The sequence below is a fragment of the Xenopus laevis genome, chromosome 6L (assembly GCF_017654675.1).
Source record: "Xenopus laevis strain J_2021 chromosome 6L, Xenopus_laevis_v10.1, whole genome shotgun sequence".
Classification (NCBI taxonomy): Eukaryota; Metazoa; Chordata; class Amphibia; order Anura; family Pipidae; genus Xenopus; species Xenopus laevis.
Window position 1 is genome coordinate 30,117,468 of NC_054381.1, and position 18,896 is coordinate 30,136,363.

The 18,896-nt window shown below is 34.6% G+C and overlaps 1 protein-coding gene across 1 annotated transcript in view; it reads right to left on the bottom strand.

Moving 5' to 3' along the window:
* Positions 1–3,882: 3,882 nt before the first annotated feature.
* The window catches only part of LOC108718826 (zinc finger protein 804B), a 254,430-nt gene continuing 239,416 nt past the window's right edge, over positions 3,883–18,896 (bottom strand). Inside the window, exons 3-4 of the mRNA XM_018267302.2 lie at positions 11,344–11,474; positions 3,883–10,149 (exon numbers count right to left, since the gene is read on the bottom strand). Coding sequence (XP_018122791.2) covers positions 6,828–10,149; positions 11,344–11,474 — 3,453 coding nt within the window. The 3' untranslated portion in view covers positions 3,883–6,827. The remainder of the gene's footprint in view (positions 10,150–11,343; positions 11,475–18,896) is intronic.

Sequence of the window (18,896 nt, forward strand, 5' to 3'; positions counted from 1 at the left end):
GGCACAACTACATACAGTATGAACAAAACTGACCACCATCAAAAGTCCAAACTGATAAAAAGCAAAAGCATTTGCAATAAATGCAGCTATCCATATATTGCATTTGATTTTGTCATTTCTACTGTATTTCCAAATTGATGGCATCATTACACTAACATTTGGTTATTAATCAGGGACCCATTTTCATTCAATTAGTGTTTCCCGTCCAAATAAATTAAGCTGGGGCAGAGTGTTGCTGCTCTCTTCTTTGCGATGGTTACCAATTTATATTCACAGACTGTTTTAGAGTGGAATAATTAAGTGGCCAGTGCTGTTGTGTGCATGCAGAAGAGATTATAACCCGTAAGAAGCCACAATTGGACTGTGAGTTCATTTTCCCTTGCAGTCATGCCTCAGTGACACTCATAAGCAGCCGTCATTCCAGGGAGAGGTGAAAATGGGATTTTGCCAGTATAGTTCAAGCTGATGCATTCATGGAAAGGATTTTATTTTTAGAAAACTATACAAAATATGATTACAATTTTCAATGGCCCAAATCACTGAGACATTAAATGTTGCTTGCCTGTTTTGCTCAAAAAATTCAAACATATAACTTTGATACATCAGCTGGCATAGCAGCCGCAGGGATATTTATTTCTTTCTTTTTACTTGAGTTTCCATAGGTTCCCTGTGCCCAATTAAATAGACTGCATTTAGGTAATGTAATTTTTTTAACTGACTTAATATGCAAAAAAAAAAATAAGGGAGGGTAGCTTCAATCAACTTCAGGTTATGATAAATACTGCATTGAAATACACATCTGCAATTATTATACTATCAATTCTTAAACTAGATGCCTAAAACCTTGAACTTGAATATTCATGGAGCATCTGGTTTTTGACAAAAAAAGGGGTGACAAATGTTAGGCAACCCCCTCCCCAGTAATTATAATCTCTTACCTGATACTGGTGCCCCTGGTTGCTGAAAACTACCAGGGTATTATCGTAGGAGCACCACAGAGTGATTATCTTTTCCCCTTTTTCATTCTTCAATGGGCTCAGGCTGGCACATATACAGTTGATTGAAAAGATTACTTTTTTCCACATAGAAGAGAGGAAAAGGAAGCACAAGAAGACTGTGTGCCACTCCTACAGGAATACAGAAGGCTGGTACAGCAACCAGGACCACCAGCCCTGCTCACAGGTAAGCAATTTTAATCACTGCCAATGATTTTACCTTTTCTTTAAACTACTGACCCACATATAGGGTGTACTCACTGCCACATAGGATGTACTTCAGCTGCCAATCCCAGCAAGCCCTACATCAGCAACACTGGTGGTTATAACCACTAAATAACCAGCATCTTTTTTTAGTCTCTTATTTTTCACCTGTCCGTCTACCTTCCCAAATAAAAATCCTGATTTTAACTTGCTAACCCAAGCAAGCAAGTCTTAATTGAACCTTTCCCCTTTGAGTAAGCCTTCCCATTGGGACTTGTGGCTCTGTTGATAATTCTTTTGAAGAGTAGCTGTAGCAGATGAAATAACAGCTGACAAAATATTGTTTTGTGAGTGTGTGTTGACAGCATTCATAAAGATCTCTTAGCTATTCAGGTGCTGCCAGGTCTTACCCCACGAGAATCCAGTACTCCCACAGGGCACACAAGGCCAGCAAATGTGTATTCTGGGGAAGACGCCGGTAAGGAAAGAGCTGGCCAGGTCAGAACCAAATAGCAGAATTGTGAGGCAAACTCATGGTCAGGAACAGCAGCAGGTAGAAGGAGTATAGAGAACAAGAACTGCATGGAACAAAGCACCTAGGACCAAGTACTCTTGACCTATAATGGGCAGTGAGTCAGTGCAGAGCAGAGGTTATATAGTATAACCAGAATAGTGACTAACTCAAAAAACCTGTGAGCAGATTAACAACAGGTGAAACAGGCATGCCTACTTGCAAATACAGGGGTAGCAATAACAGTGAACCAGCACTGTAGTTGTATGTTCATATTGAGCAGAGGTAATATAGACTGCATTGATAATTCCAGGCCAGCAATAAATAAATGTGGGAGCACTTACTGTCAGAGTTCAGCTCCAGCGTGTGGCACAAACACTACAATCCCACACAGCCAAATTCCATGTAGAGCATGAGAAAAATGGAGCACCAAAGGAGACAATTATTCCTCCTATAAAAAATAGAAATTTATTGAAGAATCATTAAAGATGGTAAAGGCACGCCCAGAACATATTGTAGGCTGCCCGCTTGATTGATAATTCCAGGTCACTGGTTCAAGCCCTAGCAGAATGTTACACATTGACCCTGTTAGAGTTCTATCAATAGCTTCAACTGCCATTATTAACTTCACACCCTGAAGTTAATTCATTGCAACACAAATGGTGGGGGAAATGGGCACAAATTGACATGCATCTGAAATTGCACTACAATTTTTGGGAAAAAAAGCTGAATTGTGGGGAAAAAACTTTGCACATTGCACTTTTCACTTGTTCTTGTGTTTCTAAATAAGCCTTCAGATGTTGCAAGGGGAGAGTGGGCGCCAGAGGTGGTCTAGATGGGGTTGAGATCTTATGTAATATTCACTGGGGATGATGGAGTGTTTAACTAATGATAACTTAACAGATTGAATGCACAGACACAGTTCCTTAACCATCAAGTATTTTATTGTTGAAAAAATTATTGCATTAAACTACAGTTCTATGAATTTTAAATTTCTCAGCTTATAAAAAAAAGCTTACCTCATTTACAACGGGAAGTTAAATATATTGTATTAAGCTGCAGAATTATGTACAAGATTTTATACTGTACATCAGTAAAAAAAACATTGTCTTATTTTACAAGGGAATCAACCGCTTTCAATGTTCTGAGCATTAATAACTTGAGCTGTTCAGTAAAACCTGCATGCATTATGCACATTCGGACATTTCATTTAAAAAAACGGTATATATATGACAGGTTTGTAAAATTTGTTGTTACCACCCAACTACAGCAATACATTGACAGCAGTGTAACCCTGCCAGTGCCTATAACATATCAAACGTCTGCAAGGAAATGTACAGTCACATTATGGAGTTACAGGAGAGCACTGAGTGAAATGGAAAGTGAAAAGATAATTTTCTCACAAATTTAAAAATCTTATTGTATTTATTTATTTGGTATGAAGACCCCACATAAATGCTTTTTAGTTCTAGTTTGCACAAGCATTTTTATAGGTGAGATTCATTCTGTGATTTAAGTTTCATTCCCAAGTTTGCACAGATGTTAACAAGACCAAAAAAAAGGTGAAGCTGGAACATTTTGCAAATTTTGATTCATTTATAAAATATAGACTGATGTCTGACTCTGTTCAATAAAAGAATCTGTAATTTACATAAACATATTTGTTCTATTATTTTAGCAATTTGTGCTGCTCAAATGTTCATCTAGTATACTGCAATACTTGATAGAACAGGAATCAACTATAAATTAACATACATCACAAATGATTTTACATTACTTTGAACAATTTTTATTATCTAGTGATTTCTAACCTTCAAAAAAGCATCGGGGGGAAAAATACATTTGCACACTTAGGGGTTATCTATTAAAGTGCACATTTTTCTGGTTGGGCCTTTTGGGGCAAAACACAAATTTTTCGAGGAAAAAAAACCTCACATTTTTGGAGATTTACAGTATTATACCCCGATGCTGCAAAAAAAGCCAGAATTCAAAAATCTGCCATTTTAGACCTGTCAAGGTACTGTATAATGTAAGTCAATGGGAGAGGCACCTATCCAAAATTTAAGTTATTGTGGTCTTAAGGTTGGGTTTAGCTGGAAAATCCGACTTTTTTCAGGGTTTACAGGTAAAAACTCAAAACAAATTGGAAAAAAAGCATGAAAAATTCTAATTATTCGGGTTTTTGTTAGATTTTATAAATTTTTTAACTATGCGATTAAAACAAGTATTTAATAGCGCATGGGAGTTCGGTTGAGCTTTTTTAATTTAATATTATGAGATAAATTTGGATTTTAGTAAATAACCCCCTAATTCTATTGGCCATAATCCCCTTTCCATGGCCAAATTCAGATTTGGATTGTCCATGAATCCACCCTTTAAGCAAAACATGGCACCATCTCAAGCTTCTGATTGTTACCATTTTGTCTAAGTATCATTTCAGATCTGTATGAAAGGTGTCTCTTATAATGTGGTTTTAAATCCATGTGAATTCACAAGTATTTTTTTCTGTTATTTTATCTCAACCTATAATTACTTGACAGCTGAATTATCAAAATATGTTTTGCTGAAATAGTTTTATATAAAGTTGGTATATGGAATAACCATTCTATAGGAAAATAGCTTACACAATAATAAAAACAATTTGATTTAGATAAAAGTGAATGGAAGTTCAGTATGTAAACAATTTTTCAAATATTTTGAGTCGTGGATGCAATAAAAATGATGCATAGAATACAAATTCAATTCAATTCGAGTTATTTTGTACATTTGTACATTTTAGAGTTTAGAGATTTTTTTTAAATGCAGATAAACTAGAAAATGCAATAAACTCAAAAGTATGCTTACATTGAAGAACTCAAAAAACTGAATAAAAACATTATTTGTTGTTGAAAAAATGCAGAATGAAACAATTGCTTACATTTACCCATTCAACTCCTATTGAATTTTACATGAACTCAGCCGCTGTTAGATACCAAGTTTTTTGTATTTAATACATTCTAAAATTCGAATTTTGAAATTTCTCCTTTGAATTCAAGAGTTTTAGAGCAAAACCCTTTTTAATAATGGTGAAAATGATGAGATGAAAAGATTTTTGAGTGGAAAATTGTGCTTTACAGCTGTACATTTAGACACAAAGAAATTGAAAAACTAAAATAAAAAAAAAAGAATAAACTAAAATTATTTCTAAAAATAACTGATTTTAGTGACACAAAATAAAGATGAAAATGTGCTTGATAATAACAAATGTGAATGCACATGAATACTGCTGATAATTGATGGCTAGCTTGTTTGTGTAGCTGGTAAATTGTCCCCTACACCTGCATCCTGGAAGGGGCCATAGAATACACCAACAGATTTTAATAATAAAAAGCCCTAGTGATATTAAACTAGTACGCTTAAAATTATATTTTAATGTAAGATATTACATTACATTATAAAGTTACATTACTCTTCTAATTCTCTGTAAAGATATCTTCATAAAATATTTATTATATATTTTTAAATGAAAGCTTTGAATCGTGGAACATATTTTTTTATATGGCAAAAGTATACATTTATTCTTATCCATGTAACAGAATATTCTTCAATAAATAGCACAAAGGAAGTGGCTATATTTTAATTCTAAATATCTGTAAAATATTGTTAACATCTATGTAAGTTTTTTTGTGGGCTATAGAAAAGAAAGTTTTCATTGTGTAAGCTTTTCTGCTATAGCTTAATTGTAAGCACAACTTTTCTGTTTTAAGATTTCAGTTTATAATAGTGGTTTTCAGATTTTCAGTGGCTTTAGGTCCCACTTTGTGGTCAACATTTCTTCAGGGCTACCCTCATCTAGTTGTAATGTTACAAATAAAAACACTGTTCTGTTAATCATCCCAAAGAATATTAAGAACAGTCAATAACTATTCAACACAATTATTACCCTATACCATCATGTAACACAACCTAATTTGCTCTTGGTTCGGACTAAAATGGGGGGGGGGCTCGGGGTCTGGGCAATACTGTTTTATAGAAATTAAAAGCCAGATAACTACTTGGATCTAGCTATTTTCCCTATTCTTTTAATTACTATATTAACACATTATTTCTGTCTAAAACGTGCCAACTAGCAAACATATATGATTTTAATAAAGTAGGAAAACAAAGTAGCTAACGATGATTTCAAAATCATGAATTCATTAGCAAAGTCTTTAAATACTTTTAAAATAAGATAATGTTAATATAACTAAAGTTATGTGTGTAATGTAGAATATATATATATATATATATATATATATATATATATATAAATTTGTGACATAAGATCAGTCAGTACTTAAATATGTCCAAACTTATATGCAAAAGTCGACACCATCATATTTTATTTTGTATGTTCTGACAGGCACAATAAACTCTGGTTCATTGCATTTGTTTGCATAAATAACTTGCTGATTGTATAAGATAATTTCTTCATTGCTTCATTTCTAAATATGGATAATATACTTATGTTGTAGAAAAATACTGATTATAAGATATAATAATTTGAACTCACTGCTATTATGTTATTAATTGATATATTTGACCTATTTATTTACTGTAGTTTTATTATTTTGTCCAATTTGTCTGCTTGCTTTACCAGATTCATCCGGGAAACCGAAACAATCATTTCTTCCAAAATTAAAAAAGAAACACTAAAATAAAATATTAGGTTAAATACATTTTGAATTTAATCTTTGCATAAATTCTTTTTTCCACATGTAATAATTAAACAGGTATATATTACAAAAATAGAATAAAGGGTTAAATGAATGTTAAATGAATGTCTGAGCATTATATAAAGAATAATAATAATATTGCAAAGTAAATCTTTACATAACTGACATTTCAACTGATTAACATGAGATTGACTGAATTATTGAAAACTGCAGGATGTTTAACAGTTGCCTGTATCCACCATTATTTTCTTAAAAGTTTGCATTTAATTAGCAAGTTACTTAACACAAAGAGAGAAATTGCTTAAACAATAACAAATTTGAATATTAATGAGTTTTGCTTCCCTATTGTTAAATTAATATGAGCAAAACCCACTTAAGGTAAACTAAAGCCTAGTATTACTATGCATTATATCCTAGTAAATGTCAGTGAGATTGATTTGTTCCAGAAAGAGGATGAAAGTCTTGCCCTTGAAAGAAAGGGTGAATCAATGGGTGAAGATGGATAGCTGGAGGTATTCCTGTGTTGGTATGGGAAGTAAAAATGGTAGGAATTAGGGCTGAGTGCGGAATTGCTTGGAAAGTTAGTGGGGCAGGATGAATTGCTGTTGCAGAGACTAAATGCAAAGGGTGACTAGCCAGGAATGTAGGTTGTGCTGGAAATAGTGTTGGTGTCAGTGAAGAAAGTGCAATAGAAGAAAAGTGTGGCTGAGGAAAAGGATTCAGATGAGGTAAAGGAAAATGATTTGGTGGAGGATGCATGGAAGCTGTGACTGCATAACGCTGCATGAGAGCATGATGAATTGTGGTAAGTGAAGGATGATGATGAACTGAAACAGGCTGTATAGTATTTGTTGTTGAAAAAACAGATGATCCCATAGAAGGTAAACCTTTAAAATGCTTAGAAAAGTGTTGTTTCTGCATATGTTGTTGTGCCTGAAGCTGCAATTGCCTATATTTATCTACTTCATCAGGAGAAAAAGTTATAGGTTGTTGTGTTAAAGGAGGAGATGTTGTCTTATGACACAGCCTTTGATGTTTTCCAGCTTTACAGGAGTCCTGCATAGTTACATCATAAAAGCATTTGACACTTTCTTCCACTGGATTTGATTTTATATGTACAATATGTTGTTCATTTTTACTTTCTTCTTCTTTGGTCATTTGAGAGTTGTTTTTACTCAAATGTATCAGAGACGGCAAAGGGCATGATACATTAAAATTAAGTTGTTCAGAGCTTTGCATAATAGGATGTACTTCACCATGCTGTGAAGGTTGTTCAATAATAGTATTTGGGATGTCAGTATTTAAGGTTCGACATTCACTATCAATATGGATTATATCTTCAAACAGACAGTTCTCATCATTTGTAGAAACAGTGACTTCATATGCACCTAACTGCTCGCTTTTGCTTTCAAGCGATCCATTTTCCCGTATGTCATTGGTACCCATTTCCTTTAGGGGTAAAATTGCTGTCTCATGAGCTGATGGAAAATTAGCAGCTAAAAAACTTTCTGAATGTTTCTTTATTTCCGTAGCACCACCTTGCTCTGCTGAAGCAATTTCTGGTTTTGTAGAATGCCCTCTTTCAAGAAGCAGTTCAGCAATGAGTGTTTTTTCCTCTTCTACTATTATGTGGTTCACAATATTTTCTGAAGTTCTGTCACAATATTTTCCTGAAAGAGAGACTATATTTTGGGAATAACATTTATATGTTGTTTTCTCTTTTTCAATAGTGTTGCACATTTCTCCCATCTGAGAACATCTTTGGAGACTTAAGGAATCTGTTGTTTCTTCTGAAATCTCCCCTGAAATACTAAGGTTCGAATATTCTCTGTTCTCTGCTTGTTTTCCACACAAAATATCCTTTAAGTTTTTGTCATTTTTTCTATAACAGTGCAGCTGCCTGGCATGCTTGTGACATAGCTGATCACCTTGGCATTGATATCTTGATATTTGTTTTGACATTGTGTGCTTTACATTCCTACATTTATACACCTTTTCTTGTTCAGAACCCTCAGAATGATAATGTTTTCTATGTCCATGATACCAATCACTGTTGTGCTTTCCTATTATACTTGACCTATGATGTCTGTGTTTTGAGTTAGCTCTCACGGAAGAATCCGAATGCTTAGAGATGATTTTGGATTCAAAAATTTGAGACAAACTCTCTGAACCTACTTCACTTTCAAGACTTGAGACTGTACTGCAAGAACTGTATTTATCACTTGTACTATCCCAAGCAGAGTCATTTTCACTTTGAACAGAATTATTCTCAACGGTTTTCTGTGATGAATCATAACAACTCTCTAACCAATTTTGAACTGAACACTTTCGTTTTCTTGAATGTTGACCTTTTCTAACAACACAATATGGTGTGCCACTGTGATTGATGGAATTTTGTGCTAAATTATCATTCATCTTTTTTTGTGTAATTTCTTTCTCAGTTCTGTAATTGGAATATAATTTAGAATCTTTTATAAGCTTATCCTTTAAACTGAGTTTTTTCCTCTTTGGCTTTATTGGCTGGCTGTCATGTTCACTTTCCAAATCTGTTTGTTTCTCTTTTGCAGTTTTCAGATCCTCTTGTTCCTCGGTAGTACTGGAAATTCTGTCACTTACTGGTCCAGATGTCTGCTTCCTAGAGCATTTAAAATCAAAATATAATGGATTGCAGGCATAAGAAATTGACGGTTCAGATTTTGTAAACAAAAGCAGCTCTTTTGGCCACTGAAGGTTAGTACTACCATCTTTGCTCAAGACACTAAGACAAGATGGTGCACTGGTTTGGACACCAACATTTAAAGGTTCACCAATTGTGGGTTCTGTGCATTTGTTTAGGCTGTGGACTGATTGATTAGAAGCAATCAAATGGTTCACATTTGAACTGCAAGAGAGCTCAATATTATTTGGTGCATCTAAATATTGCACATTTAACTTACAGGTTACATCATTTGTATTATTTTTTTGTGAAAGGTCTTCTGATAATTGATCTAATAAAACAGCAGCTACAGCTGAGTTCTTGTTGGAAATAGTTTCCTCGTAACTCCTTTTACTTGTGTCTAGTTCCACAGATCTTTCACAATTTTCCTCTGACTCTGAAAAAATATTTAGCTTTACGCTTTGATTGCAGGGCTCATTGAAACTCACATCAGAAGGTTGTGGTTTGATGTTTAAGTCTGGCTGAGCAATTTCATTTTGTACCTCTGCTAGTTCCTTACTAACCCCACCATCATTTTTATGTGACTCCTCATCTGCAGGAATATGTATAGGGGTAGGCTTATCTGTTTTCTCATGCAAAGTCAACGTATTATTTTCTCCTGCATTTTCATCCATGTGTGCATAGTGTCTAAAGCTTACAGACATTTGTTTTGCTTTTTGATTGAAGAACTTACTGCAGTCATTTATATCTTCAGTGCTCTCATTGAAAACTGATGCTGAGGAATCAAGTTTCGGCAAAGCCTTCTTGGAAAAGCAGAATGACACTCCTGTTCTATTGTTGACACTGCTGTTGTTTGTGAATGATAGTTGGGACTGATTTCCAACATAACAGCATCTGTTTTTATTCATTATATCCCTGCCAAATAAAATGTCTTCTTTGTTTTCTGCAATAGCACTGTTTGTAACAGGTTCTCCTTTACAAACAACCGTACATCTGGAATTTGAGGTTCTGCCATCTTTGCTTGGGAATATTGCATTCTGATTGGTTCTTAATCTGGGTTCTTTAAATACTGGACCTTTATCTGAAACACTGAAAAAAGGAAAAATATATTACAATTTATTTTACCTATGTGCACACAATATTGTACATTCGTCAATGTAAACATTGCGACTGTATTTACTGTTGCCTCATCTACTGAATAAAGCAATCTAATGTTGTTTACAGTCTTATGGACAATACAACTTAGAAAGCAGACTTCTATAACAAACAAAATTTTAATATGAATTGATACAAATGCTATTAAACTGCTTTCTGACTGCTTAGGTCTGTGACCTAAGGCCGATTTTAAGGCAAAAGAAAGGTAAAATAGAAAGACAAAACATTCAGAAACAACAACAAATAAAAGACCAGCTGCATAATGTCTCAGAATATCACTTGGTAAGGCATCAGAGAGAACTCTTATTGGTTTGGAACCATGCTTGCTGCCTTGGGTTAATTATTTCATTCATATACAGATGCAGCCACTTTGGTTTGTCTGTTTGACACAGAATAACTAAACACAGATATCCCATTTATCTCATTTAACACAGAAAACTGCGTCACAACATCCCATCTAATTAAAGCATTCACCATTGTTCACAATGGTGCTTTGGTATGCTAATGGAAAGGTTAAATGCATTAAATGAGTTAAGATGACTTTAGATAACGCAGTTTCTTCAATTAACCCTGAGTCATGACGCATTTATCTCACAAATCCAAGTGGCTTCATCTGTATCTGTCTGTTCAGTGTATATTTTAATTTTTTATCTTTACAACAAGCTCAAAGTATCATGATTGTAGTCTAGAATGCAACAGTCTGTTACCTTTGGATTTCTCTGTTTCAGAAATATATATACTAGCCTTACCTTTGTATCTCTCTGTTTCAGAAATATATATACTAGTCTAGTATTTTGAAAAAGTAAAAAAGTAGTTGTACTTCAAATTGTAGTTAAAAAAAACTAGATTTATTAAGCCATACAGATGCTTAAGGCAAAAGGGGTGGAGAGTTATTCAGACCAGTCCAGTTCTTTATCACATGACTACTATTTGCTGATTCGTTGCTCTGGTAAATGGAACAGTCTGCAGTCAAAGTTTGTATGAATTTTCCAAGAAATTACTTAAAAAATAGTTCAACATATAGCTCAGTGGAGCAGTCATCATTTCCACTGATCCAAAAACACTTTGTCAACGTTTCTTGTTCTGTATCTAACTATATTTAGAACATCATTTCAATTATATTCTTACCAATCTTGTTGCTTCCGCAGTTCAGCCAGCTGATGAAGACGTTTAAGTGCTTTTTCCTGCTTTTTTTCATCTTTCCACGACTTTGAAGCAACATTACGGGCAAACTCTCTTTGCTTTAATTCCTTCAGTCTCTAAAACATAAAACATAAATGATATGTTAGATGTAGTATACAAACCTCTGTAATCTTGCAGCACTCAATGGATTTACATTGTAACATACATTACATTGTAACATATAATTGAATGGGAGGACTAATGTTTTTATTTTTTGATAAGGTGTTTTTGCTTTATAAATAAATAAATATAACCTGAAATAAATCTGCATTAAGAGGATGATTTATTATTGTTGTGTTGGACCAAAATCAGCACAGATTATGCTATATTCTTGCAATGAACCAGGTTTTTCCCATGATTCCTAAGAATACATTGTTTACTTTCTAACACGTAACAACTAAAACTTTAAATTTTAGGAAACAGTCATGTATTATTTAGTTTTAGAGCCATGTGATGGCCATTTTAAATAGCTCCAGTTAAGTTTATTGGTGAATATATTGCAATACTTCTGTTCCCAAGATGAATTTCTGCTATATAGCTCTGGATGTCAATGGGAGAGCTGTGATCTACATTGTCTAGATATTTAATACATCTAGTTGTAAATGCACCTTGAACAGAGGTCCCCTTTAGTCCAATAAGATAAATGTAAATATACTCATAAATAATCTTGTGCCTTTTTTCTTTCTAAGGTTTTGGATGAAACATCAAATATTTAGATTTAATATGGATACTTTATATGGAAGATCTTATATTTTTCCCACTTTAACTTTTTAACCAACTAGAAATGTATTTAAAGTTCATATATTCACAAACTTTAATTCCTGCTAGTTCTTTTATCAAAACCCTATAATTTCATAATTCTTAAAATTGTTGCAATTACCAGAAACTTAATCTAACATAATTCTCATTCAAGAAATATTTTTGTGTGTATTGTGGGGGTGGGGTGGAAGATTTGGAATCCTTTCTAAAAGTGTGCCAGAATTTCTGACATGGAGTACAGTATATCAGATCACAGTGAATCTAAGTAATATATTGATATATTTTAAATGTTTACAACAATGGCTTAATGTCTACAATCAGTGACTTAATTTTCTTTGTCATTGAGTTCCTGAACAGGAAAATACGTTTGCTATAACATTGCTATACATAACCAGAAGAAGACACCTAAGTAGTCACAAAACCTTGCAATTTATAATTAACTAAGCAATTTTTTCTATTTTGATCAATGGCTAACACAGAACAACATTTTGCTACTTTGACTTTCCACAACAGAGATTATGATTATCCTTTCAACACAACATAAGTTTAGTTGGATATGTTGGGTACCTTTCAGTCCTATGATCTAGTAAAGTGGGTAATATGGTTATTTTTGTTGCTTGTCAGATTACATCGTTAATACTGTAGATACTGAAAGGGCTTGAAGATGATAACCTAAATCTGGTAGATCAACAGAAGTAGATAAACACAGGTTTCATAAGACTAGCCTTTCCAAGGTGATAAAATGTATATTTAAGACTGAGCCGAGATTGTTTAGTTGTCTGGTAGGCTGAACAGTGTAGAAAAACAATAAACTGCACATTTAGAAATGTATTATATGTAAAGTTCTGTAATTTCATATAAAAATAAATGCTATACTTTTATACTTGATATATATACAGTACATGAATATTATTTCTAAAATACTGTCAATGTATATGTACAGAAACACAGATGCCTAAAAATGATTCTATGTAAAAAAAAAAAAAAAAAATCTCTAATTGAATTGCATTTTCCACAAAATTCTGCTATTCTAGCCAGTAGATTGATTCTATAATTGATAGAAATTGACTTCTGGACTGATTTCTATCGAACTAAAGAGAGACAATTTAAAACAATACTGATTCTGCCACCTCTTTAGAAAACTTCTAATTGCAGTGAAACAGAAGAAACAGATTTGCCTGATAATTGGTAGTAATGAATTAACAACATACTAGGGAGAAAGGAAATGTTGACACTGTATATATTAGCTCTAACCATATGATAATAGGAAAATCGCGACTTTATTGGCAATAGGTGAATAAAAAATTCACGTGCACTCAATATACTCCCAAAATCCCATTTAACGTGATACAATTGAATCAACTCAATCCCGGGTACATTATAAAAAAAATGACTCTCATAAGTTTATAGTGTAACACTCTTTCCTATTTGGGTCTAAGTCCTTCAGAGATACATACATAAGGGCAGAACATTGTCAAATTTTTTTTTTTAACAAAATCTACATCTAGGTGTTACCAAGCAGCACCGTCCAAGCTTAGCTTTCCCATTCATATCAGTGCTAATGTATGAGATGTTTACCAATTCTACTCCTAAACCATTCTGCTTCTCTGACATGATTTAATATAGACAATGCTTTTTTATTGTTATTTAAACATCATATTTCTATTGCTTTGACAGTTATTTGTGTATATCTTTATTTATATAGTGCAACTGGTATAGGTAGCTCAGTACAACATGCATTTATAGAACAAACAGGGAAAACTAACATTGCAATAAATAAAAATGTATACAGTGTACACACACTATCATGAAAAAATATATAGAGAGATTTTATTCCAACAAAAAGACATTTTCTAAATATATTTACTTGGAAATTCTGCACCATATCTGACATAATCAATTTAATCTTTACTATCCATCTATGGAATCTGTTTTCTACATGCAGACTTTTTATTGGAGTCAGAATTTTTGATAGACAGCCGGCTGTAAAACAAAATTTGTCTCCCATTACCTTGATAATGTATTTGATTTAACTGTCTTTAAAAAAACTACTCTCGCACAAAACCTGTGTGTATACAACAAAATAGAAAACTTGCTAAATTTAGTTGAAATTTCATAAAAGTTATTTATAAAAGTTTTATTGTTTTTTAGATGGCTGTGTGACCCACTAATAAGATGCATGCTCTTATTTCATGCATCCTGAATGTTTTAAAATCAAGAAGAGTAAACAGACCATATTGACACAATACATGACAAATGGGGAGAAAGTGACGCAAAGATGTATCACATTCCAAAACAACAATTTCAGACACCCCCACAACACATAAAGACTTGTATTACCATATTTTAACACACTTAGGTTTCTACATGTTGTGATTTTGAGATTTAAAGGAAAACTTTAACTCTCAAACAATGTAGGTCTCTATAAAAAGATATTGCATAAAATAGCTCATATGTAAAACCCTGCTTCATGTAAATAAACCATTTTCATCATAATATACTTTTTTAGTAGTATGTGCCATTGGGTAATCATAAATAGAAAACTGACACTTTAAAAAATAAGGACCGCCCTCTGCTATCGTATGATTCACGGTGCACACAAACAAACCAAACAAACCATACAAGTTAGGTCACAGGAGTCAACTAACAGACAGAGTTCTGTCTTTTGCTTCCACACTTCCTGTTACAGTTAGAGTTGCAGTATTTCTGGTCAGGTGATCTCTGAGGCAGCACACAGACCATCACAAAATGGTGGTTCAAGGCAAGAGATGTAAAAGGGCAAGATTTACTTAAATATATACACCAGTTTGGTAAGATTCTTTAATATGTCACTTAATATGATATAAACTATTTGTTGCTCAAGTATTAATTTTAGGGGTATATTTTTCCTTTAATTTTGCAGTGTGTGAGCATGAAGATGTGTCTCTGTTGGTAGCTTGATGATGAATGCAGATCATGTATCTAAGCGTTTAACTTTTTCATTAACTTCAGGACAAGATACAATAGATTATTTTAACATGTCGATAAGTTGCAAATTCAGTCCTCACAGTGGAAATCACGTTCCATGGGAAAACAGAGAGAGAAAAGCAAACAACAAAACACCTTTCATGTTCTAAGGCAACGAGAACACTAAGCACATATATTATACAGTTTCCCCACTGTAAAAAAAATAAATACTTAAAAATAAATACTTATAATAGCAGCAGCACAAGCACACCTTCTAGTCTCTACAATAAGATGGAACTAATTTACCACTGTACAAATTATAAATAACTAGATGGACATTTTCACTGATGAATTTATATTCCTCTAGGGCTACTAGCTGTCCTTTTAGAGGTTGTAGGTAAGCAAAATTGCCTTCAACTGTCAGTGGGTGTTTGAGTGTTCTACACCATTGATCTTCAACCAGTGGCTTTTGAGCAAAATGTTGCTCACCAACTCCTTGGAGGTTGCTCACAAAAGCCTCAAAGCAGGTATTTATTTTTGAACTCCAGGACTGGAGGCAAGTTGCATAAAAACCAGGGGGCAAATTTACTTAAGGTCGAATATCGAGGGTTAATTAACCCTCGATATTCGACTGTCGAAGTTAAATCCTTCGACTTCGAATATTGAAGTGGAAGGATTTAGCGCTATTCGTTCGATCAAACGAAAAATCGTTCAATCGAACCATTAAATCCTTCGAATCATTTGTTTCGAAGGATTTTAATCCATCGATCGAACGATTTTTGTTTGACCAAAAAAAGATAGCTAAGCCTAAGGGGACCTTCCCCATAGGCTAACATTGACTTCGGTAGCTTTTAGGTGGCGAACTAGGGGGTCGAAGTTTTTTTAAAGAGACAGTACTTCGACTATCAAATGGTTGAATAGTCAAACGATTTTTAGTTCGAATCCTTCGAAGTCGTAGTCGAAGGTCGAAGTAGCCCATTCGATGGTCGAAGTAGCCAAAAAAAACATTCGAAATTCGAAGGTTTTTTCCTCTATTCCTTCACTCGAGCTAAGTAAATGGACCCGCAGGTGTACTGCCAAACAAAGCCTTCTGTAGACTACAAGTCCACAAAGGTACTACCAAATGGCCCAATCGCAGCTCTTATTTTGTAGTACCAGAAACATGTTTCATGTTAGTGCTGCTCACCAACTCATTTTACATCGGAATGTGGCTCACGGGTAAAAAAATGTTGGGTACCCCTGTTCTACACCCACTAGGGGTTGCAGATGTCTTCAATGTTTCTGATCCTCTCCAATATATTAGATTATGTAAAAATTATGCTTTGTACCTGACGCAAAGATGCTCTTTTTGTTGTACTCTTGTTCCTGTACATTTATAGACAAATGTCTGTGCTAGGTGATAACTGTGCTATGCGGGACATTTTCATTTACGAAGCAGTTGGAAGAACATTTATTGCTCTGCTTTTATTATTGTTTTATTTTTTTTTAAATAAAAAGCATTGGCAACAATTTGGCAATAGATGTATTCCTTGAATGAAGTTAGTGGTTTTCATAACTGAGTCCAATAATATCTATCTACTGTATTATAATGTGTATTTTTACTTATGATGTGAATAAACCATGTAGACAAATACAAAAGGTCCTCTGCACCCAACCCATTATCGATATATTAAGGACATTGAGACATTTTAGGGGGTACGTACAGGACCGGATTTACAAATCTAGGCCAGCTCTACTCTTCGTCCCCTTCCCCTGCTGGTTCTGCCCCCCTCCACCGTCCCCTTCCTCTTCTTGTGCGTGCGTACGCTCTCAGGTCCGCACTCGCAAGTCTTATTAGTTGGACACAGCACTGGAGACTGACATGCGTCTCCAGTGCTAGTAGCTAATTGTGATATGGCCGCCTCTCAAATACTGCCACCCTAGGCCTGGGCCTTTGTGGCCTTGCCTTTGCGAATGTTTAGCACTGCTCGCAATGTAAAATCATTGGATGGTAAATATTACATTGTGCATTATCCCTAAGCAAAGGTTTAGCTTTTACACCTGCTCTGGAGGTGTTTCTTTAAATATTTTGTCATAAAAAACGATTTGCAATTGCAAATGTTTCCCCCTTTTTTGTTATGAATGAACCATTGCTCATCACTACTTCAGTTTATACTGAATATTTGTGTCTGAAATGTAATATATACCAGACACCTAATTCCTTTATAAATGAAGTTCAGAAAAATTACAAATGCAGTTTTATTTAAAATCTTTTTCCAACCCTGGCAGTCGTCGAACATACTAGATGATCAGAAACATGAAGCATTTCAGCATCAGTCTAGTTGATCACAGCAGCATTCAATTTTGCTGTCTTAGATTCCTGTGTCTGTGCTATTAAACCATACATTCTGGATGCATAGTCGGCCACTGGGACATTAAAGTATAATTCCATAATTCCTCAAGTGTGAGTTATAGCCTCTCATTTCTGGTTTTAATATGCATGTGGATAACTTGTATTTTCAGAAGTCGTTTTATTGCATTTTTTTTGCATTAAAGGAGAAGGAAAGTCTCTAAACAACATTCCCTAAAAATCTCAGCCTTAATATAGTCTCTAACATATTCCCCCAGCTCAATGTCCTGTTGCTTAGTTTGCCTTTGTAATGGCAAAGTCAGGTCCTGCTATTAAGTACCTGTTTCAATACAGAGCTGCTTCCTTTCTCCTCCAACAGAGATTTCCCGGGGCAAACACATGCGCACCTCACTGCCGAGCTGCTGCTGCCATTTTTTTTTCTTTCTTCATTAGCATATTCAGCCTGTACATGCTGAAAGTCTTGCCCTCGTTAGCCCCGACCACTTTATCCCATTGTCCAATTAGAACTCTCCTCTATTTTTTTCAAGCCAGTCCTGCACAGCCCCTCTCCCTAAAGCTGCAGTTTACAGTGTAAGAGCAACGGCTGGAAGTGATGTCAGCAGCTTGAAAATGGCAACTGCAATCTATTTAAGAGAGGGCTCACTTTCAAGATAGCAAGCTGGATAAATATTGCTCATCCAGATGAACTGATATAGTGGTTTGGGAGGCAGAAGTATGGTAATTATATTAAAGGGATTTTCATTTAAATCCTTTCCTTCTCCTTTAAGAATCATCCTAACTTTGTTTTTGATTTTGGGTCTTAACAGCCACAGCTGCAGTCTGTTGCAGTTTCAGGTTGGTAAATGGACAGCAGCTTTTAAAGTTGCCCTGCCACCTCCCTTGCTGCCTCTTCCCTAGGCAAAGTGCAGAGACAATGAAATATTGGCCCCTGGGGCACAACGGACACCATGGGGGTTATTTACTAAGCCCTGAATGCAAAAATCACCAAAAATTTGTGATTCTTTTTATAAAATCTGGCTTTAAAAAAATCACATTTTTTTCGGAATACCCAGAGGCGGGAAAACTCAGAATCTGAAATCCCGGCATCTCAGACCTGTCGAGGTTGCATATAAGTCAATGGGAGAAGTCCCAATGATTTTATTGATGTGCGCTGTGTCTCGTGCCAAACCCCGAAGTTTTCAGAGGTTTCGGGGGAAAAATCATAGGTTTCGGGTGAAACCCCCAAAAAAATCGTGAAAATCTGAGTTTTTACCACAAAGCAAATTTTCGAGAATGTGATAATAAATAAGCGTTAAAAACCTGAGCGGCTTAGATCGGAGTTTGTAGCAGACAATATTGAGATAAGTTCGGACCTTGATAAATAACCCCCCATGTGTCTGCTGTTTTTCTCTTCCTAAAACACATAGTGCCACCCCGCACATCTTGGACCCTCCGTCCATTCCTG